Source organism: Budorcas taxicolor, chromosome 1 (genome assembly GCF_023091745.1).
Source record: "Budorcas taxicolor isolate Tak-1 chromosome 1, Takin1.1, whole genome shotgun sequence".
NCBI lineage: Eukaryota > Metazoa > Chordata > Mammalia > Artiodactyla > Bovidae > Budorcas > Budorcas taxicolor.
In genome coordinates, this window is record NC_068910.1 from 57,790,440 (window position 1) to 57,817,732 (window position 27,293).

A 27,293-nucleotide genomic window follows, 5' to 3' on the forward strand; every position below is an offset into this window, starting at 1 on the left:
AAATCAAACAAAAATTTAATAACACATGTATACACGGGAGAGACCCAGGAGAACTGAGTAACTCGACAGAGTACCCAAAGCCCTCACCGAGAGAGGATGGGCAAAGAGAGAGGCCAGCAGCCTTACAGATGGAGATTTCCCACATAAATGTGAATGCTTCTTACTAAAGGGTAACTACTCTTTGGTTTTCATAGTTCTTCCCCCGCTTCTGCAGTTTCTTAGGAATGACCAAAGAGACGTACTTTGGTGGCAAATTCTGCTTTCCTACTATGGGGAAACACTTGTATGTGGCATATGGTTAGCGATCAATAAATAGTAAATATTAGGGTGGTTAAATATGACAGGATAATCATATCTTCTGGAAAAAAGACTAATCTGGTGTCAGAAGATAATTCTATTTTTTCTAGTCTCTCATCTCATTATATATAGCATATCTCAACTGAGGATCCTCTTGGTGTTGACTGTAGTCAAGACTGAAAGTCAAGGTCTCCTGAGATAATTCTGAAGAGTAATGCTTGCGTTGTTTCCCTTTATGTCTCTCCTGCAGTCTTTGGAAACTACTGCTTTCTTTTCTGCCGCCGCCTCTGGCAGGTTGTCTCCATCTTTCTCCGTTAACATTGGCGATGCTGTGATTTGTAAGAATTGCACGTGTAGCCACTCAGATGACCAAAGTATATTTCACACATACATTTGGCCTTCATCCATGGTTCTGTGACTCATGGGAGCATCTTTGGTCCTAATGTTTGGTCTCCTTATGCAGAGCAGACCTTCCCCCTTGCCTGGATTTATGTTAGTGAGGTGACTTTTGGAAACCACCTAACGATGGGGGCTGTTTGCCAGAGGATCTCACCAGCTGATTAGCAGATTAGCACTTTTAGTCCCCCTGACCTGGGCTATTGAGGTGGGTGTCAGAGAGGCTGAGTCACTTTCCAGTGATTCCGTCAGTCGTGCTTATGTAATGAGGCCTCTATTAAAAACCTAAAGATGAGAGGGTCAGAGAGCTTCCAGGTGGGTGAACCAGAATGTTTTCAGTGCCCAGTGCTGGCCGCCGACTCTACAAGGGCAGAGGCTCCTTTGTTCAGCACCTCACCCTGTCTGTCTCTACAGCTGCTGTTGGGCCATATCTTTAATAGTAACCAAGTGAGTAAACGGGTTTGAGTAATAGTAATCAACTGAGTAAACGGGTTTGAGTAATAGTAAAATATAAGAAGGTCATGAGAGCCTCTGCTTTATAGCCAGTTGGTCAGACTCACAAGTAACAGTCTGGACTTGGTGATTGGCATCCTGAACTGGAGGGAACCATTGGAACCTCTGGTTTGCAGCTGGTCCCTCAGAAGTACAGGTAGCAACCTGGGCTTGCCATTGGCTTCTGAAGTGGGGGCAGGGGCCATGGGGCTGAGCCCTTTCCCTGAGGAATCTGATGCCGTGTCCAGTAAACAGTGTCTGAGTTGAGTTGTGGGGCCCCCAGCTGGTGTCCAGAGCACTGGCAGTTGGTGGTGTGGAGATGCCGCCGCCTCCACGTTGGAACTGGGTGACCAAAGCTCCTTTTAATCATTCTTGGGAGTTTCATTGTTTAATACCGCAGAGTATATTCCTTAAATTGGAATGAAACTTAAAATTACGAGGACTGATGACTGACAATCCAGCTTAACGGTTTTTACTCCAACATTCTGATTTGCACAGACCTGTATTAGAGGCTGGCGATCAGTAATTTTGAAGAGAACCCCAAATGATTCTAAGGTAGTTGTCCATTCGTCACTTTGCAAAACACTACTCTAGGTCAGCTCAGTTTGTTTAGAATATTCTTATACAAGACAGTCTTTTTGGTTGATCTTTCTTATCTTTGATAATGATATCCTGCTCATGGCATTCACTTTTTAAATATGAAAATAAACACAGGTTTGTTATTTTAAGATAATTTAAGTTATGGTAAATAAACTTAGATTACAGTATACGGTAAAATTTGACAAATGTTAAAGCTGCCTTAGTCTAGTTTAAGTTTATAATAGCCAGTTAGGCTTTTACCCTTTATCCAGAAAATCAGATTTTCCCAGGCCAATACTTTGGATATTTGTGAATATCACAAGTGCTTTTTACATCACAAAGAACATAAAACTGAATCTGACTTTACTGTGAGTGGACTGCTGAAGCTCCCTTTTACTTCTCTGTTGCAATGAGGTCTAGGAAGGGTGCTTGCATAAGCAATAAAGCCAAAGGTCACACATGGCCTATTTTGTTACTTTGCCAGCAGTTTTCCTTTCAGTATGGGGATAAATACAGTGGGATAGCTGCCTTGTATTATTTGGTGTCTTTCTAAGATCTCATTTTTCCCTGGCCCTGCAGCTTTTACTCTCTAGAAGTTGGGTGTGTATGGAGTCACACTATAAGCATTAATGTTTCTAATACTTACTTGATCTTATATTTATTTTTGCAAGGATAGGAATCAAATCTTTCATTTTCATTCATAATAAATTTGAATAGCAGTCACTGGAACAGTAAGCTTGATGCATGGCACTAGTGAATTTTCTCTTTGCTGTGCTTGGCTATTTCTCGCTCATCTTGGTTCAATTTCATAATCTTTATGGGCCCCAGTTTTCCCAGATGTGAAATGGGTCCAACAGGATTTTCCTACCTCATAGGTAATCATGAGAATTAATTGGGGTAGCGTTTGTGAACTACTCTGTGCAGTACTCAGTAGTTCATTTGAGTGTGAATATGTTTTATAGTGGTTGTCTATGTGTTTTTCACATTCTTGACTCATATCCAGGTTTTTCTTAAATTCCACGGAATAAGGATCAAATCCTATAGTCACTTTATTATAAAGGACCGTTTTCAGTGGTTTCTATTCTGCTTTTCCAGTCTCATCTCCTATTCTCATCATCCCTTCTCCCCATACTGGTTCAAGCCTTTGACCTTGTTACCACTGCTGGCAGCAAATGGTTAAAGTTTAAGTACTGTAAGTACAGTAAACATAACCACCCTCTTCGCCTTAGAATGCATGGTTGAGAGTCATTTGATATTTCCTATGACCTTTGAAACTCCTCCCCCTCCCCACCTCTCAGTCGCTATGGCATTCTGTATTGTTGCAAATATATTACTTCCCTTTATGGCATAATAACTATTACACAGCTATCTCCCACACTGAGTTTTCCTTGCTGAGTAAAGGATTATTTCGTGATAAAAAATGCGTGCGTAGGAAATCACACCACTGATTTAGTTAGAACTTTGTGCAGAGCAAAGGCATAAAGGCTCGGATCTTCAAGGTGCACAAACTGTGGGACACCATCTGTTTCAACTCTGTAGAGCAATTTGACTTACTCCTTTAGCGGGGAAAAAGAATATTCCAGCTGAATAAATCCTGTCCATTTAGTTGGCTCTTAAGATATTATGTGTATCAGACATCTAAGATGAGCACAGTTCACCTCTCCTCACGCTAGACCTCATCCCGTCACTTACCTGGCCGGTACTCTTACTCTGCTCTTCCTCTTTTAAGACAGAATGCGCGTGTGACAGAGTCTTAGATGGAAGTGTACGTGGACACTTGAGGTGTACAGTATCGTATTTCTTTTTGGACAGGAAATGAGGATTTCAACTAGTAGCAGCGTGATTGGAATGATGTTTACTGTTATTTGGGAATAGAGTTGAATCCAGAGAGGAGATAGTAAACCCCTCAGGGGAAGAAAACTCTACCTCTTTATCCATCAGTAGGAGAAAGTGCAGTTTGCGCTGGAAACAGCAGGAGTTAATTATGGTCATGAGGATCTACCACTTTGGGGGGATATAGCAGGTCTTAGCCCTTAACTTTTTTGATAAACTGAGAAAGAATCTAACTTAAGATTAGGAGTTGCCCTACATGGTTAGAAGTTTTTAAATTGGTCTTGGTGAAGAATGATTGAATAATAGCTTTCACCTACTCAGACTTGTAGTAAAACACATTTATTTTTGCCTAACTTTGCTATAATCCTTGGTATAAAGAAATCACTGGACATGTCAAACTCTGACTTTACTTGGGAGTAATTGGAAGCCTTCGGTTATAAAATCAGAAAAGCAAATACATTATGATAGAACAGACCCAGAAACAAACATACACACACACCCTTTCCTTAATTTTCATGTTGTCTGAAATAAAGCAAAACAAACTTTACAAACTCGATCATTTAGTTGTATAGCTGAAACTGACAGAACATGTGTAAATCAACCCTTCAGTAAAAAAAAAAAAATTTAATAAACTATACAGTGGAGAAAAGACAGTGTCTTCAGTAAGCGGTGCTAAGAAAAGTGGACAGTGCATGTAAAAGAGTGAAGTTACAACATTCTGGAACATCTTATCCAAAACATAAAATAGATTAAAGACCTGAATGTAAGACCTGAAACTATAAAAGAAGAAAACAGGCAGAATGCTCTTTGACATAGATCATAGCTTTTTTTTTTTTTTTTTTGGATCTGTCTCCTAAAGCAAAGGAAACAAAACCAAAAGTTAACAAGTGGGACTTAATTTCACAGCAGGGGAAATCATTCACAAAATGAAAAGACAGTGTACTGAATGGGAGAAAATACTTGCAAATGATAAAATCAATAATGATAACATCCAGAATAACACAACTCAGCATCAAAAAACAACCTTATTTTAAAATGGACAGAAGACCTGAATAGACAGTTTTCCGAAGAAGATATACATATAGCCAACAGACATGGGGAAAGATGGTCAGCATCATTAATTAGAGAAATGCAAATTCAAACTACAGTGGGATAGAATGAGACTATAATTCTGACATCTGTCAGAGTGGTCATCATGAAAAAGACCACAAATAACAAATGTTGGCAAGGATGTGGAGAAAGGAGATCATTTGTACAGCGTTGGTCGGAATGTAAATTGGAGCCACCACTGCGGAAAAGAGTATGAAGCTTTCTCAAAAAAGGAACAATAGAATTACCATATGAACCAGCAAGTCCGCTCTTGAGTATATATCCAAAAAAGGTAAAAACACTAATGAAGAAAGATAACATGCACCCCATTGTTCATAGCAGCGCTGTTTACAATAGTCAAGATATGGGAGTAACCTGTGTCCATTGACTGATCAATGGAGAAAAAAGATATGGTGCATGTGGACAATGGGATACAACTCAGCCATAGAAAAGAAGGAGATTTTGCCATTTGCAACAACATGGATGAACTAGGAGGGTATTATGCTTAGTGAAGTAAGTCAGAGAAAGAAAGACTGTATGGTGTCACTTACGTGGGGAATCTGGAGATACAGACTACTGTATATAAAATAAATGACCTGAAAGGATATATTATACAACACAGGAAATATAGCCAATGTATTATAACTGTAAATGGAATATAACCTTTAAAATTGTGAATCACTATGTTGTACACCTGAAACTTATATATACATCAACTGTGTTTCCGTAAGAAAAAAGAAATGGGAGTTTTTAAACGTTTCAGCAGTGTTCGTATTATTCCCTCAATATACTTTTTTCTGCTTATTTATTCAGTGAGACATTTCTGTTTTATGTCTTTATTTTTAAACAGCTGTCATGGATGCGCTGGTGGAAGATGATATTTGTATTCTGAATCACGAAAAAGCCCACAGGAGAGACCCAGTGACTCCAGTCTCAATATATTCAGGAGATGAATCTGTTGCCTCACATTTTGCCCTCGTCACTGCATATGAAGACATTAAAAAAAGACTTAAGGATTCAGAGAAAGAGAACTCTTTCTTAAAAAAAAGAATCAGAATTTTGGAAGAAAAGGTAATTTGTCTATCACCTTCATTGTGTTTACGACTTAATAATTCAAAGTATTTGAAATTTTAATATTTGTCTGCTCTGTCTTGCATGAGTGTACCAAATTTCCAAAGATAAGTCACTGCAAATCTCAAAACCCTGAACATTTTACTTGGCCTTCTGTGTTTCACGTATCATAATGCTTAGTGAATGTGTGCAGAAGACGATTTAGCAACATTAAGGGATTAAAGTTCAAATGTTTTTCTTACCTCTTTCAGATTGCCTTACCTTTCTAGTTGTGTATATTTCATTCAGGATGTTTAAACCTATGCAAAAAATTATATGTCAAGAAAGGAAGTTCCTGGAACATTGTTCCAATATGTTTAGTAGTGATTTTGTCAGGACTGAAATTTCATCAGGACTGACATCTTTACCTCAGCATTCTCTTTTGTTCTCAAACTCATATTAATAAGAATGTGTTTAACTGATGAATTAGTGTCCTCTGTTTATACCTTTCTCATGCAGAAACTGTATATCCTAAATGTTACAGAATACATAAGCCAGGTAGCTGACTCAATTATAAATCCTCATCTGCTTTGCTTATGTGTTGGGAAGTCTTCCTCACGCTATCCATGTACTTTTGAAGTTTAACTGAGTTCGTGTTTCTCCAGATCACGCTTTATGATCCTCAGCTCTTCCGTGTACTGTGTTCAGGCAGCAGCTTCCACGGAATGAGAAGGAATGATCTAGCTGTACAGACTTGAGGGTGGAGTTTGGTAGAGACGGACTCATTTGCAGGAAGTAAGAACAGGAGGACTCGGTTGTAAAAATAATTGATTTCTTAGTATTCATATGAATTTTCTTTAATGACTGTTAAATAAATTTGTGACATACTGGGATAGAATGAAACAAGATAACATTTTAGAGTTTGTAGTTAGGTTTATTTTAAAAGTCAATAGAAAAATGTGGTAAGTAATATTGGAAATATTTCTGTACTTTGTGATCAACAGTCCTAATAATTTGTTCTGCATTAATACAGCACTTAATGAACTAACACTTCTATTCCTTAAAGTGTCAAGTACACACTAAATTGATACTCACTTTTCCGATGATGGAAAATAAATAGTGTGTTCTAGCTTGGAAAACAGAGAAGCTCCATGAAAGAATGATGTACTGTTTTAGTATGATGAATTATTATAAAAGATACAGCAAAGCATAAGATACTGATTAAGGAAAAGCATAAAAGAAGATTTTTAAGATAGCTGTTCTGTGCTTTTGACTTTCTTGATGGCTAAGCGTAAATGTGCAGAAGTGGAATGGCCACTTAATTGTGGTTGTGGTTCAGGCTTTCTTCCCTGCATTAGTGTAATTAAAGTGAGATGCGGAGCCACCAGAAGACGGACTTATTCGCTGATGTCAAGCATCCTCTCAAGCTTCACCTTCTGATTTTATGCCTTTAGCTTATAGGAGCTCGAAAGGATGAAGAAACAAGCTCTGTGGGACGGGAACAAGTAAATAAAGCCTATCACGCGTACCGAGAGGTCTGCATTGACAGGGATAATCTGAAAAACAAACTGGACAAAATGGTAGGTTGGCCTGTAAAGAATGGAATCTGTATGTTGCAAATGAGTTTTCTCTTTCAGGAGGTTTAAAGTTAGAAATGAGAAATATTTACATTTATTAGACAAAAAATTTGCATGCTCGAGGCAAAAGCAGAAAAATTTTTAATAGGAATATTTATTACTTACTTCTTTACAAAATAAGTAGTCAGTTTGTAATGATGTTTAGGTCTTAAGTATATCTAACACCACTAACTTATTTTGAAAAATTGTGACTCAGAGTTTATCATTGTTTTCTTTTCTTTTTTTTTTTAAGCCAGTGAAAAAATGTCCTAAGTTAGGAAAAGAGATTGGTGAAAACTGCATTCAGTTTCCCACCTTGCTTTTAAGAGGCTGGAATCTGTTTTTTCAAATCTGCCTGAAAATGAATATATAACATAATACCAATCTTTAGATTTTATTGACTGTAATGTGGCATTTTCCCTACTTAACTAGAATAAAGACAACTCTGAATCTTTGAAAGTGTTGAATGAACAGCTACAATCTAAAGAAGTAGAACTCCTCCAGCTGAGGACAGAGGTGGAAACTCAACAGGGTAGGCCACTTATTTGTTAAAATATTCTACTGCAATCAATACGATTTCCCATTCATGTGTTATATCCATGATCAGTTTTCTATGTCTATGTGCTAAGGACTGACTTTTTAATTTGAGGGCTTATGTTAATTTCTGTGTTCTGCTTTTACCGAATATCAAATCCTTCTTAACTTCTCCTTAGGTGTAAATTGCACTTTTCCTAGAGAAAATTTGACAGTTGATTCGGGGCTGGTTTCTGATGAAGTAGGTGAAGAAAGGAATACAGTCCCATATTCTATAAAGCCTCTTGCCCACGTTGGGTACCCTGTCATTTAGTAGTTACAGCTGCTTTTTTGTTTGTTTTAATCCAGTTTCTGAAGGTTGTTAAAATGTGCAGCTGAGATGCTATGCTGAGAAGTTAGGATTGGGGTTGAGTACTAGCCTGCCCCCATGCAAGCAGGCTCTGAGGGGACAGCTCAAGACGCGGCCTCTAAGAGGCCTGACGGGAGGTTGAGGGGGGATCCCTCATGGCAAGTGAGCGGGCCTTTTTCTATGGACAGAGTCTAAGGAGCTAAGTCTTTAGTTCCTTAATAAGGGTAAGCGTTCCTTATTAAGGATATCCCTTAATATGGATAAGGGCTAGTCCGTGTCCAGTGGTGTTGCATTTGTACAGTAGAATGTTTATGAATGAAATTGTTCAGAAGTCATGTTGTAGGCCTGATGGTCAAACTTTATCCTCTCTACAAGGACTGGATGGGATGATTAGTTGAGTGAGCCTCAGCTTACTCACGTCATTTCATTCTTAATCACTGTCTTAACCTTCACATATATATGTAATTGATCTGTCATTTCAGCATATGCTTGATATGTGCTGTATATTTTAAAGTTTCAGGTTGACAAATTTGCTGTTTAAACAAAATCAGGAATAGGGGTGATGAATACATGCTATTGTATTGTATAAAATAAGATTGCTAATATCTTAGCATAGACACTTGAAAGTACTTACTGTCTTTCAAAAGCATTTTAATTGTAGATGTTTTATATTGGTTTTTCTTTTACCTCCATTTTAGTAACATAATCTTTTTTGAACTGCAGCCCATGTAGAAGTCAGAAATAACAATTTTAATGTCCATCCTTTTTGTAGTGATAAGAAATTTAAATCCTCCTTCATCAAACTGGGAGGTGGAAAAGTTAAGCTGCGACCTGAAGATCCATGGTTTGGAACAGGAACTGGAACTGATGAGGAAAGAATGTAGAGATCTCAAAATAGAGCTACAGAAAGCCAGACAAACGGTACTACAGAGTCACTGACTCAAGAAACCCGGTGTGCTGTGTGCATCCTGTGTGGGGTTTATAACTAGGTGTCAGATCACAGAGGCAATGTAAATAGTAGCTACTTAGAGAATTATATTCTGTGAAGATTCACCTTTATCTTCCCCTTTAATCGTTTTTGCTAAAATTTGGTAACTGTATACTTTTATCATAATTCCAGAATTGCATGCTTTCGTTGTTTAAAAGCTAATTTTTTTAAAACCTTGTTAATTAAAGTTGTTCTTTCAGCCCCCTTTCTTTCAATCTCCTTAAGTCATTTTTTTCTCTGTAAAGTTTAAAGAGAACTCAAGTTTTAAGTTTTCCATTTTATTTAACTTAATAATTTGATTAATTTAGACATACAAGAAACTTGATTTTTAGAATTATTAAAACAAAACTTTTGAGCATCCACTAATTCTCAGAAGTCTAATACTTTCAGAGCAACTTTAGGTTTCAGCAGATAGCTGAGAATTCAAGAATTAGGGGCAGGGAAAGCAAAACAGAAAACCCTGCTGAGCTGCTAAGGTGTGTTTAGCCTGAAGTCATCCACTGAAACACAAGTTGCCTCTCAGATCATTCAGAGTCTGCCTGCTATTACAGTGAGCCCTGGACAGTGTGAGTGTGACCAGCGGAGGTCCACTTATACAGAGATTTTTCCAAGGAATATGCAGTGAGTCTTCAGTACACCTGCAGGTTGCACATGTGTGGATCAGGCCACCAGAGGTGGCTGCCGAGCAGGCCGCCAGTTGTTGGTTGAGTCCATGGACACTGACCTGAAGACATGCAGGGGCGAACGTGGGACTTGAACATCCAAGTCGTTGTGGTACCTACTGCAAATTTTGGAACCAGGCTGCCATGGACACCGAGGGGCAGCTTTACATTGAGTTTTGAAAAGCTTGGATATGTGTTTTCAGATGTCATGACAGAAAGGGCTGAGGGTAAAAAGAAGGAATGATAGAGAAGCAAAGCAGAGTGAGAGCAGTGCTTTAGATGCAAAGTTTAAAACAATTCTTATAAGAAATTGAAAAGTTAACTACTCCCTAGAGTTCAGTGGCAATTATATACATTCTGTACTCTCATATATTGCAATCTAAGGTAGCCTCTTGGACAGTTGTTTCTCAGGGTCAGCCTTTCTGCCCATCAGAGCACCCATCACTCCTGAGTAGCTGGGCCCCCACCCTGGGCTCTCCTGGGCAGCCACTGCCTGAGAGAAGAGCTTCCCCCACGTTGCCTGGGTGCCCGCCGGCGCTCTGCCCCAAGCCCCACGTGTCCTTAAGATGAGCTAACAGGCCCCTCTTCTGTACTGTGGTCTTTACTGAAAGTGACCACTGGTTAAGAAGGAGATAGGCAGTAAGAATAATACAGCATCCTGCCTTGGCCTTCACCCAGTGAATTCCTCTGCACTGGACAGGGAGAACCTGATTTGCAGCCCCCAGGCCTGATAAAGGGGAAATACCCCCTATAAAAATTACTCTCAACTCCTGTTAGAACCAAAAGAAAGCTTTTTCCTACTTGACATCTGAAATTGTTTTCCTAGCTTTGCACCTGTGACTGCATACACAATTCCTTTCAGCAGCTCCGGCATCTTGTCCCACAAGCCCAGTCACTGCTTCTTTTAAAAAGATGTGCTTTTCAACAAAAGATTGGCACCTTGAAGCTCTGAATTACAATTGTCAGCATATACATTCTACTTGAAATAACTCACTAGCTTTAATAAATAATGGATATCACCGTATAGTGTGGAAAGCAGTACCATAGAGTCATAAAAACTTGGTTCTTAATCGTTGTTTTGCTTATTAATTGTGACATTAGCAAAGTTAACTGTTGTAACTTGACACTAACTAGCCACTTTTTATGAAAGTTAAGTTAGGCAGTATGTAAAGCAGCATGGTGCCTAGCACATAGTTTGTTCAATAAGTAAATGTGTTTCCAAAAAATGCAGTTAGGTTAATCCAGAAAAGCAGCACTGGAGGGGTCTGTCGGTGTAAGGGGTGTGCCTGTGTACCAGTGATACACAGTTAAATTCTTACTGTTTAATGCTTTCCACTAGGCGGCGCTAGGGGATTAAATTTGCTTTTAGCTTAATTCCTCTTTTACAAATCATAGAAAGACTTTTAAAGTCTTTTAAACATAGAAGAAACGTTAGAAATCACTTGTCTTACTGCTGATGAAATTGAATCTCAGACTCTAAAACTTTAAGAGTTTAAGGTGAGATGATGGAGGAATTTTTACGTTTTGAAGAAGGAATTTAAGATCCCTCCTTCATTAGAATGGCTAGGGGAAGGGAAGTTTAAAGTAAACAGTGTTCACAACCAAAGATGAACCAGGGAGAGATGGAGTGGAAATTTATCAAGGGTTCCAAGTTTAAATCTTGATATTGTGGGATGTGTACATTTCAGTCTTGTTCAAAGGTGTTGCTGTCAGAGTCCTCTTGAATGTGGGAGTCAGCAAGCCAACGAGAGAAATTTATGGTCATATGAATAATCTTAAATCTTCTGCAGCCATACTTAAAAATATTTTTAAGGTGGTACTTCCTGTGAAACAGTAACATCTCTGAAGTATGAAATAACATCCTCCGTGAAAGAATAGTGGGGCTTTGGTGGGCTCTTTTTTTAAGTACTTCGTAAGCTTGGTAGATAGTGTTTGATATTAATGGGGTCAGGGTTTCAGGGTCAGTTCCACTGTGGGCCTTTTTTACTTTTTGTATCCTCTGGTTTTCAAGCCATTTGTATTCAGAACAGTGGGACCTTTGAGAAGGAGACACTAGGGCCAAAGTGTAGGGAACCCTGGTCGAATGGAGTTGGCACAGACGTCTGTGGTGGCTGGCGTCAGCCCCGTCAGAATCCCTGTTTGCTGTGCGGATTGCAGGTTCTGAGCAGCCCTGAAGTGCAGGAACCTGTTTAACGGGAACAGTGCTTCCCAGGACTTTGTAGCTCTGAGCCTGTTCATGCGAAGCTTCAAACGTCAGATGGCAGGAGCTGAGAAGCAGATCTTGCACTGCTTTTAGGACATGGCAGCTAAGAACTGGCCAGGACAGGGTCTTTGCATGTTAGAGACAGTTCCTTTGTGCTTTTTGTTACTTTACATTAGACTTTTCTGAATTGTTAGGTGATAGCTGGAGAAATACTTTACCAACCCAAACTGCTTGGTGTTTGGTGTTTAATTGGTTTTAAAAAACAAGGTTTCTATTATGCGTATAAGAGACAACTTGGCAGCTGAACAAATAAGTATACTGTAATTAATACTGTAAGTAAAACGTGCATTTTTAATTAATTTAATTAATTATACAGAGAAACTAAAAGTGACTTGATCTGATTCCTTCATTTCCTGTGAGGAAATGGAAAGGAAAAGGTCCAAGGTTCTGTCCTTTATTCGTGGTCAGACTTCCTCTGACCCAGGGACCAGTTCTGTGTCCCTGTTCCGTAGGGCTCCTTGAGATGCAGCTAAATCATTTGCCGCGTTTAATTGCTGTTTTCTGAATAATCAGATCCAAAGATACTTTAACTTCTATAATACAGTTTGATGATTTACACTCCCAGATTCAGAGGACTCATGAATTCCTTTTGTGCTTTTTAGTGTTCCACTTATATCCTTAAATGATACAAGAAATGGTAAAATGAAGTTTTATTCTCTGTTTATACTGGCCACTTCCGCTAATAGAATGGGTGCCTGTGCGCGTCATTTCTATTCGTCCTAGACCTCAAATTGAAATGCATCGCAAAGAGTGTGTTGTAGAATTACCTTAAATGTATTGAGTTCACTTTTAAATACCTTTTATAGGTTCTTTTTGTCATCTATAACCTAGGTTGCTAAACCTTGAAGGTAGATAAGGACTTTATATAAAATCCTTTCCCTATCATTTTATTATGGAAAGAGGACATTTATGCTGATCATTTAAACAGTAACCTGTTAAATTTGAGTACTTTTTTGTAATAATACCAAAAGTGAAATACCAACAAACTTCCATTTTCTGATGGAATTCACTGAGCTATACCTTGAACAAACAGTAATTTGATAAATGTTACTATTTTTTGAGTATAGATTTCAGGTTAGTGTCTTTAGAAATATATTTTGTATGACTGAAAGGTCTTTTATGTGAAAGCAGGTGTATTTTTAAAAGAAAATTAAAGCATTAATGACTTTAAATAATTAGAAATGATTTAGAAATACCTGGCAGGTTTGGAGTTGCTTTATTAACATTGAATATAAGATCTACGGTTACAGATGTATTCTGTAAAAGTTGAAGCATATGTAGAGTAGTAAAGTACTGAGAATAAATAGAAGGTAATGATTACAACTTTTAAACTGTTTTTTAAACAACAACAGGATCCATCTCTGGAAGACAATCTGAACTGCAGAGATCTGCAGAGACTGAGCGTTTCAAGGTATGAACGTTCTTCAGCATTCAGAAGTGACGCCTTCTTGTTCTGTTGGCCACTGTGTTAGGTGCTTCTGTTATGATTTATCCTTAAAACAGGTTGACACTGTTTGAGTGCTGCATGAAACCTCTGATCACTGTGTATTTATGAAAATATTTAACTCTTCCTTAACAATGGGCTTGAACTTGAGCAGTAGAAAGATGCATATTACTGTGATGCCTTAGATAAAGTTTTGAGCATTCAGCACTGTTTTAGACAGAGTTATCAGGGAGCTAGCTGTGTAGGAGTATTCTGTCATAAATTCTGAGTTTTACGTGGAGACTGTGCATTCCCATATCTGGCAGTATCACTTTGTTTTAGGGCCAGACTTGGACAGCCTCAGTCTTTGATGTGACATGAATTTTAAGAGAGCCATCTTCTTGGGGTAAGACTAAAAGTAGCTGTCAGGGTGTATGTATGTTACTTTAGCCCTTTGTTTCTTAAGTACATGTATCATTTTAGTTTCAGTAACATAAGTGCATTGTTTTCTCTGATGATTCTTTTGTGCTGTGTTAGCATCCCCTCCCTCTCTTCATGGACACTTCCACCCAGTGAAGCACACACATTTGACTTCATTGTTGGATAGTTTGGCTTCCAAAATTTACTGAATGATCTCATACCTATTCCTCCTATCAAACACCCAGTGGAGAGAAACGCTCAGTTGGGAAGACAGCTGAATGAAAGCCCACATGGCCCCTCTCCAGATGCAGGGCCGCCCCTCTGCAGGTGTAGGGCCGGCAGTACTGTAGGCCTCGGAGGCTGGAAGCTGCTCAGCCCTGCCATGCCTCCACTTGATGCCTTCCACCTCTGTCTACACTCACAGCCAGGAAGCGTTTCCTTTCTGAAACATGCGCCTAGTACACTGTCCTTGTGAATTGTTTTTCAAAGATGTCTTCTGTGTCGAACTTACCATTTTTCCTGTCAACCTAGGTTTCCCCTTATTAAGTTATTGTATTTGTCATTTTTATAAGCTTTCCTAAACCATTTTTTGGAAAGAGGCATGTTAGAATCAGAGTAGGTCAAATAAAGGGGCTTATGTAAATACTTTCTTAGAAGCACATGGTATAGAACAGGCTTCTGTATCCGTTCATGGGCAATGTTACATAATTGGGGTCACTTTTTTGAGAATAACGGGAAAAGCTGCCCCCCACCCACCAAAAAGATGTGTGTTTGAAGGCACCGTAGCACTGACAAGACAGAAGGCTCTGTGCAGGCTTTGGACGAGGGAGGCAGCCGCAGGAGGTGAGTCTGACTTCTGAGGCCATAGAACTGTATAATTGTGGCTTCCAAGTACTATTTTGAGTTTTCTAAAGCTCAGTAGTAACTCAGGGGATATCAACTGAGAGAAACAGATTTTAGAATTAAATTCAGTCTAAGAGTTTTTCTGTGTTAAAGAACTGTGATTAAAGCGAGTCCTGATGGCTCCCCATGCCCAAGCATGTTTGTGTTTTTTTGCAAACCCGTAGCAGTGTGGATTGCGGAACTGACCACTTTTCCGTCTTCTGGTTAAGCAGCTAGAAAATTAATAACCAGATTTGTGACTTACCTTTGGTAAACTTAATATCATGCATAAAATTTTATGTAGTCTCATTCTTAACTGTGTCTTGTTTTTTCCTTCAATTTATCATTTATACCTATGTCCAGTTTATAGTCCTGTTTTATTAATCTTTGCAAGTTATGTCATCCACTTTTAAATGGAATAATTCAGATGATAAATTAAGTCTACTATATTAGGAGAGAGAAGTACATGGCATGTTTCCATAAAACCATTAGCCACCAGTTTAGGTTTTTTTAAGGATTATTTTCCAGTTATTTGGAAGGCACTTTTTTGGAACACCTCTTTTTTTTGCATTTCCTCATCATGTTGTGGGGTGAACGAGGTGATACAGTATTATTCCTGAGTGAATCTTTGAATTACTGGAGGCCTTTTTATGGTCCTCGTTGTACACGTGTCATTCAACAGTAACTGCCCTACCTGTCAGAAACTTGGCCACTCCCCTGCCAGTGTGCTGGCTAGGGTTACCTGCAGGTTATCGCCCTCAATTCTGAAGCCAGATCTAGGTGGGGGGTCACCTCAAATGCACATTCTTGGTTTCCAAAATAGGGGATATGTTGGTGTTTTTCACACTCTGCTATGTTGCCTTAATGATCGTGAAATTTTATGAGTTAAGGATTTTAAAAATAGGGAATAAAACAGAATAGAACATACCAGAGTGTGGGTTGCAGGGTAAAATGATTGCCTGTTGTGCCTTACAGCTAATATTTGAAAGAAGCTTGTTTGAGGAAATCAGTCGTCAAAACATACTTTCCTAAGTCCTGAGTTCTTGGCTGAGACTGTCTCGTACTTTCATTTTAATTCCTCTGGGGAATCTGATAGTTCAGTAAATTTTCAAAAGCTAAAGAAAAATAGGACAAAGTAAAAAGATTTTTCTTGTAGAAGACACATTCATTTCAGTATTAAAGAGTTGAATGGACAGTGTCAGTTAAGAAAACTGAGCTTTTACAGTTTTTACCATGTTAGCTGGACGTCCGCCCCCCGCCTTAAGATGTGGATAAGGCAGGCTTCGTTATGGTGTGGAATCACATACCTTCTTGGTATGGGACCAAGAAGGTTGTGTCAGCAGTCAAGTGTGATGAAGCTGAAGCTGAGGATGGTGTGCAAATGTGACCCTAAAATGGTGGCAGTCAGTCACGGGACTGGGTCACTAGAGGCCCTTTGCACAGCAGCTTGTTGGAGTCGGGAAGCTCTCCCGCCCCCGCTTCAGCGAGCCCCGAGGCCGCCCTGCCCAGCAAGCCCCATCCAGCGAGCCCGGCCACCAGGCTGGGGTGAGGGCGGGTGAGCTGCCTGTCTAGCATGTGGGACCTGCCCAACCGTTACCCTCCTGTCGCTTCTGCTTTGTTATTTACAGCTCTCGTTTGGGATACTTGGGTGTTGCATCTCATTGTTAAGGTCGTTTTTATGAGTTCTTTATATACAACTCTATCATTAGGATTTTGCAACACACTTTGAAGACTTTAATATTAACTGTAAAGCATAAAGTGACTGCCATTACTTTGCTATCCACAAGAGGGAGAGCTTACACTTCGTAATAATTAGATTTTTATATCTGTAGTTTTCAGTTCAGGTGCCATACAAGGCAAAAGAAAAAGATTAATAGATGTATGTTAAACTTGGTGACCTAGTTTCTAGTTTAACCTGATTTATAAGCAGTCACTAAATTGAACTGGAAAATGTGTATTAGAGCTGCCCCAACACCTCTGTTATTTCTGTTTCTCTTTTACTTTATTCAAGTAGCTGTGTTGAATGATGAGATATCAGATACTCCAGTATCCACACATTGTCTTGAGTACTGTATTTGCTTTTCTCCAAGTCAGATACTGATTTACCATCGCACGTCAATAATAAATGCTGTTTGTAAGCTGTATGATTCATGTCGTGATGCATGGATTAGCACATGTACAGTGTTGACACACACTTAGCTGCTGTGTAACTTGAGTAACTCTTTTGGGGAAGCACAGTGATGCCCAGAATTGCAGCCAGGAACCCACGACTCTTCACACTTAAGACAGTGCCTGTGTGAGACACGCAGAGTGGCACACAGCTCAGATGCTGACTGCTGAAGCAGAGGCGGTTCACTAATTTTTGTGATTCTCTCACACCTGTCAAAAACCTGCAAAAATAGACTACTGGTTATCAAACGATGTTTACAACAGATTAAAACAAGTAAGTAGATTATTCTCAAAAGCAATGTAAAGTTTATTCTCCTACTTCTATTGAAAGAATTATAGTCTGAATGGAATGGGAATATTTTGACCAAAAAGGTATGCAGCCTTACATAATTAAAATAACTGTTTTTTTATTATAGCTGTTGTTTTCATAGTTAGGATATTAGATTTTAGATATCAAGAGTGTTATCCTTGAAGTTTGCTCAGAGGTTTTTGTTTATAGCTAGACAAAAATTGCACCTGAAGTGACGTTTGTTTAATTTGATTTTATTACTAAAATTACACTAATATCTTTAAGAGGCAGTAGTGCTTGTTTGAACAATATGAGATCAGTTGTTCTTACAGTTAACATTTTATGTATTCTCGTGCAGCAAAGCAAGAATATGTGTTGAGGATTTCAGTTTATTTAGTTGGCAACTAAGAAGCTAAAAAAAAAAAATGACTATCCACATAAGAATGCATAGTGGAAGATAAAACTCAATAAAATTAGGTTTAAAATAACTGATTTATGACCTCCCAGGTAACTGAAGGAAATGTTTCCAGTGACAGGAACGGGGGCTCTGTGCAGTCCTTGTCGCTTCTGCGACCCTCTGCAGCTCCTCCTCTCTGGCCAGGAGTCAGCAGCCCCTCATATCTCGTCCTTTCACGTCACGTTGGTTTAGAGCCAGCAGGCTGAGACAGCCCAGTCAGACATGAGAGAAGGGAACGCATGAGACCCGGACTGCATTTTAATGTGGGCGTGGGTATACGCTCAGCAGTTGGCAACAGCATTCACAACGTCAAAACAACAATTAAAAGATAAATATATTAATAAAATCCATACATGAATGAACATCACTGAATTCTTGATCAGACTTGCAAGTGAAGAACATAGCCCTTACTATTAAATATATTAACACCACTGCACCTTGTAGGCAATCATAAAATCTGAATACTGAGAACTATTAAATTTGTTTAAAATACTTTTTATATTACCATTCTGTTTAACACAGTTCAGTTCATTGATAAAATTTAGGTCATTATTATTGTGAATAAGATTTTTTCATTTCTTCTATAATGCTCTAATTAAATATTTCAACTAATATTTAATGGGGAAGTTTTATTTTGTTATTTCAAAACTAACTTGAGCAGAAATGCAGGTAAGTTCATTTATATGTTAAAGTTTTTCCCTTCTGTCCATATAGAATAACAACCATTAAAAAATAAAACCCTGTATTTCAGTGACAATATGCAAAGTACATACTGGGAACTGAAGAGAGAAATGTCTAACTTGCATCTGGTGACTCAAGTACAAGCCGAACTACTGAGAAAGCTGAAAACCCCAACTGCAATCAAGAAAGGCAAGTCAGTGTTTGCCGGAAACCGCTGATTCCAGCCAAACTACCCGAAGAGCAGCTCTTGATCGTATCTTATCGAAATCTTATCAAATGAGTTTGATAAGCCCAAGTATATGTAGTGTGTTCACAGCCTCCCATTCTCTGCTCTGTCTTCAACCTCATACTGGTCAGCTTCACACATAAAGGTGTTGCTGATGTGTTTCTTCAGTACTGTATTCTTTTCCCCTTGTGGCTTTTTTCTCAGCCAAGTGTTGCTTATGTGTTCAAGGCTGAGGTGTTAAGTTTGCTCTAGTTGACCTTTTACCACAACTACTTCATATATTTTAAAAAAAAAAGACAGCAAGACACCAAAAGCTATTTTCATTCCAGTGCTTCAAAATATGCCAAAGACCTAGCTCTTTACATTGTTTTCAAAAAGATAGCTCTAATTGCTTATTTGGTTATTTCCATTTTTGTAAACTTAATTTTTCTCTCCATAAAGGATAATTTCGAATGGAGACTAGATGCTTTTCATTTAGCCCTTCTAACCAAACAAAAATTTTCATTGCTTTTTCATATTTAACTGCTTAGCTGACTAAGCCTTTTAGTTTTGTGTTAACTAGTAGTGGGTGCTTTGCCAAAGCTACTGTTATACCTCAGAGAAAAATTAGTGCATTTGTACCATTCATTATGTAACAGTTGTAGTTGTTAATGTAAATTTGAATGTCCTAAACTTTGAAGGCACGAGAGTAACTATATTTTTTAAAAAATCATTAATTTAAAACTATTATTTGCACCTCAGATTGTTCTAAAGAGGGCAGAAGAGAATTATTTTATGACTCGTTCTCTGGAATGTTTACTGTGGGGTGGGGGACAGTGGGACAGGATGGGACAGGAAAGAAGCTCAGAATTCCTTTCCTTTTCTAAGGTTAGTTACTTACAGATCAGCAGAGTAACAAGGTGCTTTGGCAGGCCCCAACTTAATTTATGATTCATTCTATGTTGATTTTCCAGCGGCCAGGGTTACACGGGAGACAACTTTAAGTTGATGGTAGAAATAGCACTTCTCTTGAGAGAGACTCATAGAGTAATTTTTCAGTGAGTTTTCCTATAACTCTTCTAAGTAGAACTTCCAAAAAGTAATAAAGGAGAAGTGCTGTCCTCTTGTTTGGAAATGGCTCACTGTCATGTCCCTTCTGAGCTGGACTGTTAAGTTTCTAGCGCGTTTCCAAGAACAGTGCCAGGCCTGGGGCCACCGCTCTCCTCCACAGAGCTCAGGTTCTGCAGAGCGGACGCGATGAGCCGCAGTCACCTTTCCTCTAGAGCCACATGTCACCACAGTCCAGAAGCTGAGCACTGCCACCTCCCGTGAGAAAGGGCAGTAGCGAGCTTACTATATCATGTGGTTCAGTTTCTTTCTTCTTTAAAACTGGAGTCAGGCATTGATTGCACATGGTGTCCCTCTTGAGCTCAGGGTGAGCTTCATCTCCGCTTCCCGGGCAGGTGAAGGTAGAGGGAGCAGGCGCTCGCTGGCTCTGTGCCGTCTGTGGTGGGTATTCTAAGCCATGACACGTTACTAAATACATCTTTTTCTGCCTTTTTTTTTAACGTGAACTATATTGTGACCATAGCAGAATTCAACATTTACAAGAAAAAAGATGATTTTATAGCTTTTAAACTATTTTATTCATAAAAGCCTTTTAACATATATAAACTTCACTTAGGTCTCAACAATTCACAACATAATCATTCCTGGGAAAATTTACTTTTGGACCACCTTCCAGCTTTTTAAAATAGTAATTTCTTCACTGTGATACAGGCAAGGCAAGATTACAGTGTCCATTTTTGCACACGAGAGATCAGCTATTTACCAAGAGGTAAATTTGAACTGAGAGCGTCTGTCATCCCTCAAGTCCCAGGGCCACAGCAATTGCACTGACTTGGCAATGTCCATTTCCAGTTCTAGAGTCAACCAGATTAACCAGATGTGTACTATTTTATGATTGTAACTGCCAGACAGCTGATGCTTAGCCTGTGTTTTCTTTGCAGCTTGCACCCCAGCAGGATGCATGGAAGACCTGGGTAAAGACAGCACAAAACTGCACTTGTCGAATTTTACTGCAGCTCACAGAAGACATGCCCCCCTCTCACCAAATGGCAGAACTCTCTGCCATACCACGCCTTCCCCCTTACCAGGAGACGCAAAGGTTTTATCGGAGAAGGCAGCTCTCCAGTCATGGACAGATCACGAGCGATCCATTCCTCACGATGGCACAAACTTTCAGGAACACAACTCTTACAGCAGAAATTCCCTGGAAGATAATTCCTGGGTATTCCCAAGCCCTCCTAAATCAAGTGAGACGACATTTGGGGAAATGAAAAGTAAACCTTTGCCTTTGCCCAACTTGCCACCACTGCATTACTTGGATCAACATAATCAAAACTGCCATTATAAACATTAATTCTGAAGAGATTCATGGCGTTCTCCTCAGTGGTTTTCTGGGAAAATCATTAGCAGACAAAGCAGATTGTGATTAAACTTCTGGAGTTTTCAGTATTTACATTTGCACATGATGCACCATACTATGTAGTTGATTTTTCAGTGTGGAAGAACACCCTCCAGCTCCGTATTCTGGCTAAGAATCAAATATGTGTTAGTACTTAATAAATTAATAAACTTACGGTATTTCAAAATCACAATTCTACCTTTGATGATAATTGTAAGTTTCTGCCTTTCACATTGAGAATGGAACTGAAAGTTTGCAGACATGGTTTTACAAAGCGTATGAAATGCGTAACATAGGAATAAAAAAGGAAACCATTATATCAGAGAAGAGTCATATTAAGCTGCATAAAGGAACAGATGGAAATGTGAATAGATTACATTCCTGCTGACCTTTTCATGTGTACAGATAAGAAAATATTACAGTGGAACAATAGTAGCTGGTTTACTCTATGTGCTATTGTGTCTCAAAAGTTTAAGATTAAAATCATTTTTTAATCACAATGTTGATAAAATTTGAAGCTGCCATCTGGATTTTAAGACTTGAAATTACCTCACTGCAGCCAACTCTGTCCTGGTATTAATACATCCCTCAAGTCTTAACTGAAAAAAATGATGAAACAGTTGAAAAACTGTATGTTGTATGAATTAAACTTACAGTCATGTACATTATCCAGGTAGAAGTGGGAACAGCGTCATACCGGCGTCCGTCTGACCTTCAGCATATAGTGAAAACTCCGCTGGGTATGTAACTGTAAAGCTGTTTGCTTCAAAGGGTCTACACCCACCATGAACGCAGAGCAGCCTATTCATTGGTTAGACCTTATTTTGAAGTGTTAGTGATTTGCTTACTGAGAACACGGTTTTTAATTAACGAGGAATTTTGATTCTAGAAACCCAGTTCTGTGCTGCGTTGATGTCACAGTGGTGCTCCCCAGGTGGTGAGAGCAGGGGCAGGGGCGACGGAGGGTGAGTTGGTAGGATACGACAATGTCACCCACCCCGTGGGCATGAGTCTGAGCAAATTCCGGAGACAGTGAAGGACAGGGAAGACGGGCGTGGCTGCAGTCCACAGGGTCATGAAGAGCTGGATGTGGCTTAGCAACTGAACCACCACCGCCACCCCGGCGGCTCGGTGGCCAAGAATCCACCTGCCCACACAGGCAGGACCCACAGGAGACATGGGTTCGATCCCTAATGGTAACAATGACTTCATCTGGAAATTCCTCTGTATATTTCAAGGTGATAATATTAAGAATGTTAGTAATAACTGTCTCAGTTCCTACATCTTTTGCCTGAGATTAAGCGTTTGATGTCAGAAGGCTTTTATCCTTTTTGACAGTTTCAAACACCTTGGACTCAATATTTCAGATCTCTTACACACTAACTGAATAGCATCCATATATAAACAGTGTTCCCCATTCGCCAGATATTTCTGTTATCTTCCTCACTTATTCAGGCTTGTCTGTGATTAATAGAGTTGGTGTCAGATGCTGGAATTTATTCTGACCAATGAACAAGATGAACACAGCTGACTCAGGGGAGTAGGGTCTCCTGCCAAGTAATAGAACAAAACCCAATATGCATAAAACTAATAGGAGGCTCCAGGCTTCAGCTGAGGGAAGCAACTACCTGTGTAATAACAAAGCAGCAGAAACTCCCTCGTGGCTGTAGGCTGCACATTGTATCTAATCTCTCAGGGCAGCTTACTGGTTTGCCTGTTTCAAAAGCAAGATTAGGAATGTTGCTTAAAATGAGTCATATGACATAATGGCTTGATTAATGGTTTGAACAATGCCAAGACATTATTTACTTATTTTTGTTTGAAGTAGATGTGAAATACTGTCCTTGCCTAAATATTTCAGGGTCAGGTGCTAATTATTAGTTGTTAACAGGACATCTTGTTGTATCAACTTTCAAAGAGACAGTGCTTTTGCATCTGAACAGTAAGGTAGCTGTCAGACAGGTATGCTAGAAAGTCCGTGGTTGATGTTCCTGACACTTCAAAGTGCTAAACAAGTGATGTAAAACTGTAGGGGAAATTAACCCCCCAACATTTCCCCAGTCATAATTTTTTAAATGCACCCTTAATGATCATTCCTGTTAATGGTAAGATTCAAAGAGAAATGAGAGAATGGCCCATCTGTAGGTTTTTTGAAATGGAAAATTTTGTTGACTTATGTCCCACTAGCTGGAACTTACTCCACAGCAGTGGTCCCCAATATTTTTGGCACCAGGGACTGGTTTCATAGAAGCCAGTTATTCCGTGAATAGGGTTGGGGGATGGTTAGGATGATTCAAGTGCATCAAAGACTTGAAAATGTCTTTAATCTCCAGGTTTTTTTTTTTTCCTTCCCATTTTTAAAGTCTGTTACAATATCGTTTGTTCTATGTCTGTCTGGGGTTTTTCAGCCTCAAAGCATATTGGATCCCAGCTCCTGCATTGGAAGGCAAAGTCTTAACCTTTGCACCACCAGGGAAGTCCGTAGTCTCCAGGTTTTTATAAGGATAACCCAGTTCAGCACTTCCATAACTCAAGACTGAAAAGAACATTGATAACCAAAAAAGCCTCTTTATCCCCTCATTACCTAAAACAGAAGTTACATCTTCTCTAAAAGGAAACTGAAGTTCTGCTAGAAAGTAACCTAATTTGTAAGCAGAGCAGGGATGTGACTCCCTGAAAACCAGAGGGGCAGAGGGGGAAGAGTTCAGGCCCCAACCACCGAAGGGCCGAGTCCTAGGGAACAGAGCAGCGTTCTCATCCAGAAGCGCCCTCTGGAGAAGACAGCTCACACAGGGTGGGAGACCGGCGGCCTGCATCCGCCCAGGAGAGCCAGGGTCGGGGGCGTTGCGCGACGGGGCCGAGGCAGGGAGCATGCGCGGCAGGGGCCGGGCACGCGTCTCCCACAGGGGACGTGTTTACACTCCGTAAGCCAGTCTGTCCAGTAGCAGTAAGGATGCAACATCCGCACAGATGAACTGTCCACATAAAAATGAAGCTAGCCCCTACAGAGTAGCCACAGGTTGTATGTAGCTTTTCAGAGTATCTTCCCTTTCTTCATGTACGTCATCCGACTGCTCAACAGATAAAGGCCCCCAGCGGCGCATGGGCTTGCTTACCCCCACACTGCTGTCTGCCGCCCTGGTCTCCCACCTTTTCATCCGTACACAAGTGGTGCGATACCTACACATGTGGGCGAGTTCCTCTCTTTCTGAGGTCCCCAAAATACTTGAGATTCCTGCTCCTTACCTGATAAAGGTGCTGGTGCGGGGCACCTAAGAGTTTCCAATTTCTAGAGGGACCATGTAGAAAAAGAAAATGTCTCAATTCTACTTAACAAAAGTGTCGTTTACCAAGCTGCTGCAAGTCGCAATTAGCTTTAGGGGAAAAGTTTCCTTGTATCTGGAATATACAGATTACAAACCAGATATTTTAGCCAAAAACCAAAAAGATTATAATCTTGTTCATTCTGTTTCATGGGACTGGGGCCTAAGTTAAATCTTAGGCAGGAATTTCTATTTGTGATTTTAATAAGAACTATGTAAGTGCATATAAAATAAATATATATACATATATGTAAATACATATAAAGTACCTGGAAACTAGTTGCAGTGGCTATGGTGAAGAGTTAACAGCTTGTATGAAAAAAAAGCAACTTTTAATATAAAAGCTCAGCCTGCAACCAAATTACTGTACAGGGACAGGAAATTTTTACTCTTATTACTATGTTACAAAATGGTCATTCATCCTTATAAAGAAGACTTTTAAAAACATTAAAATATTTTCAGTGGCAGAATTAACAGGTCAGGTCACGGAATGTTAATACATTTTAGGAAATTTCCTATTAAAGATGTAAGCAGGGACTTCCCTGCTGGTCACTGGTTAGAACCCTCCCTGCCTGTGACAGGGGCACTAAGATCCCACACGGCACAGGGCAGCTAAGCCTGAGTGCTGCAGCGGCTGGGCCCGGGCACCGCAACTAGCAAGCATGCCCTACAATGAAGGAGCCCACACACTGCAATGGAGACCCGATGCAGCCAAGTAAAAAAAAAAAAAGAGATATAAGTGGAACTGACTGATGTACAAGCACTTATCTGTTTCCAAATAACCCTTCTACCAAGTTATTGAAGTGCATTTACCTCATCCTAGACGCCATCTTGCATATTCTGCTTAGCTGCAACACAGTTAATCCTCACATCCACAGTCTTTGTAACTATGGAGACTACTTGCATCCACAGCTGCTTAGTTACTAATAAAATGGTCAAGCCGGGCTCATGACCGCCCTGCTACGCTGCCCAGTCACGAGCTCCTCTGGAGACTGTCCACTCCTGCTCCCCTTTAGTTACTTCTGGCTCCATGATCAGTCTATACATTGACGAGTAATATTCATGTGGAAACCTAAAATTCAGTGTCCCTGTTAGAGATCTATAGTTGTGAGACCATCTATTTAAAATCCATTACGACCAGGCAAACCATGTCCCAGGCCCCTGCTTGCTCTTACCAGTCAATAACTTTGAGGTTAAAAAAAAAATCTTTATTTCAGATAAAGTTATTTCCATAATTAAGGATAAAGGAAACACACTTCCCTGAGTCCATTATTTCAGGTGACTGATTTCCATGAACACTGGCGTTCCTGAGCATCATCTTGAATATCTGCCTACATACTTGTGGGAAGCTTCTGTAGCCTTTTCTTGGTAGGAATTCCAGTTCTTCTGAATTCTTCCCTTTCCTTCAGGTATTCCATTTTGCATTCTTCATAAAAGGCTGGATCTTTATAGCTGCGAGAAGGAAAAGAAAATTCTTTTAAAGCAAATCACTTTGCAAGCATGTAAGATAAGCCTGCTTTAATGATAAATTCAGACACCCAGTTCATCAGGCACAATCTTTACAAGCAGGTTTTTTAGTCATAGTCATAAATTCATTGTAAAGGTGAGGCTACCAAATGAAAGGAAAAAAAAAAACTAACGGTTCTTTCTTGAATAGCAATGTCCCAGGGGAGGACAGTGGGGAGCAGGGCCCCTGTGCTCAGGGACCCGTGTGCGCAGACATCACAATGACATGCACAGCATGCCGTGTGGCCCAGGGCACCAGGGAGAGACAGGGTGAAGAGGAGAACGGGGAGCTGCCGGGGAGACGTGTGAGCTGCATTCTGAAGGACCAACAGAAATCCCCACAGAAGGCCCACAAGGAAGAACCCACAGAGGAGGGAAGCTGAGATGTGTGGAGAAGCCCAATCTGCCCTGCCGGGCACTGTTAACAGCAGCTGGGAGATCAGCTCGGGGCCTCGGATGAATCTCACAGTGTGGAGTGTGTGTTGCCTGTGGAGCACACACAGGCCAAGGGGGGCCAGGGGCCAGCAAGGTTAGAGGCTGAATGCCCAATAAATAAACTACTCCAGTAATCCAGACAGGAAATGACAAGGCCCAGTGATCTAAAGGAGTCAACTTTCTGGTGAAAAGGACGCAGTGGAGCTGGGAGAGACTGGGGAAATGCAATCAGTAAGATCCTAGATCCCAGACGATCAGAACTGCCCAAGACACGAGGCAGGACTCAGAGGAGCTGAGTTCAGTAAGGGACCTGCAGGAGGAAGCAGAGGAATGCCGTGACCTACAGGAAGCACGGAGTTCCACGGGTGCACACGGAGCTGTCTCAGACTGAAGATGGAGAGGAGACCCTGGGGAAGTAGCTTTCAGGAAGAGGTTAAGGAGCAAAGGGTGGAGAAGTAGGCAGAGACACCAGGGAGACCGGATGAAAGGGGGTCTAGTAGCAGAGAAAGAATGTAAAAGACAGATGCTGGAACCTTTGGAAACAGTTCCGGGGGTGAGGGCAGAAGCCAGACATGGTCACTGAGGGACGAGCGAGATGAGATAGGGAGAAATGGAAGAATACGACCATCGATGCTTCCCGTGTCACCAGCCAGAGACGCCAGAAGGCAGTGCTTCCACCCACAAAGTGTCCACAGGAGGCAGAGCCAAGGTGCCTCTTGTGCAAAGACGAACACACAGTACTTCTTCAAGTATGCTGAGACTTGTGCTAGCGCTGAGTCGTTTTGACCGTATCCGACTCTCTGTGACCCTAGGGACCACAGCCTTCCAGGCTCCTCTGTCCAAGGGATTCTCCAGGCAAGAACACGAGTGGGTTGCCATTTCCTCCTC

General features: G+C 40.3%; 2 protein-coding genes across 3 annotated transcripts in view; one reads left to right on the forward strand and one right to left on the reverse strand.

Moving 5' to 3' along the window:
• Positions 1-21,318, forward strand: part of AZI2 (5-azacytidine induced 2) — a 35,205-nt gene extending 13,887 nt beyond the window's left edge. The window contains exons 2-8 of the mRNA XM_052639302.1: positions 5,537-5,757; positions 7,191-7,316; positions 7,785-7,884; positions 9,008-9,156; positions 13,501-13,559; positions 18,540-18,658; positions 20,684-21,318. Of these exons, the coding sequence (XP_052495262.1) occupies positions 5,542-5,757; positions 7,191-7,316; positions 7,785-7,884; positions 9,008-9,156; positions 13,501-13,559; positions 18,540-18,658; positions 20,684-21,096 (1,182 nt within the window). The 5' untranslated portion in view covers positions 5,537-5,541 and the 3' untranslated portion in view covers positions 21,097-21,318. The remainder of the gene's footprint in view (positions 1-5,536; positions 5,758-7,190; positions 7,317-7,784; positions 7,885-9,007; positions 9,157-13,500; positions 13,560-18,539; positions 18,659-20,683) is intronic.
• Positions 21,319-25,650: 4,332 nt separating this feature from the next.
• CMC1 (C-X9-C motif containing 1) overlaps positions 25,651-27,293 on the reverse strand; it is an 83,036-nt gene continuing 81,393 nt past the window's right edge. For both annotated transcript variants that reach the window (XM_052641574.1, XM_052641573.1), the window contains exon 4: positions 25,651-25,916. In XM_052641574.1, the coding sequence (XP_052497534.1) occupies positions 25,796-25,916 (121 nt within the window). In that variant the 3' untranslated portion in view covers positions 25,651-25,795. The remainder of the gene's footprint in view (positions 25,917-27,293) is intronic.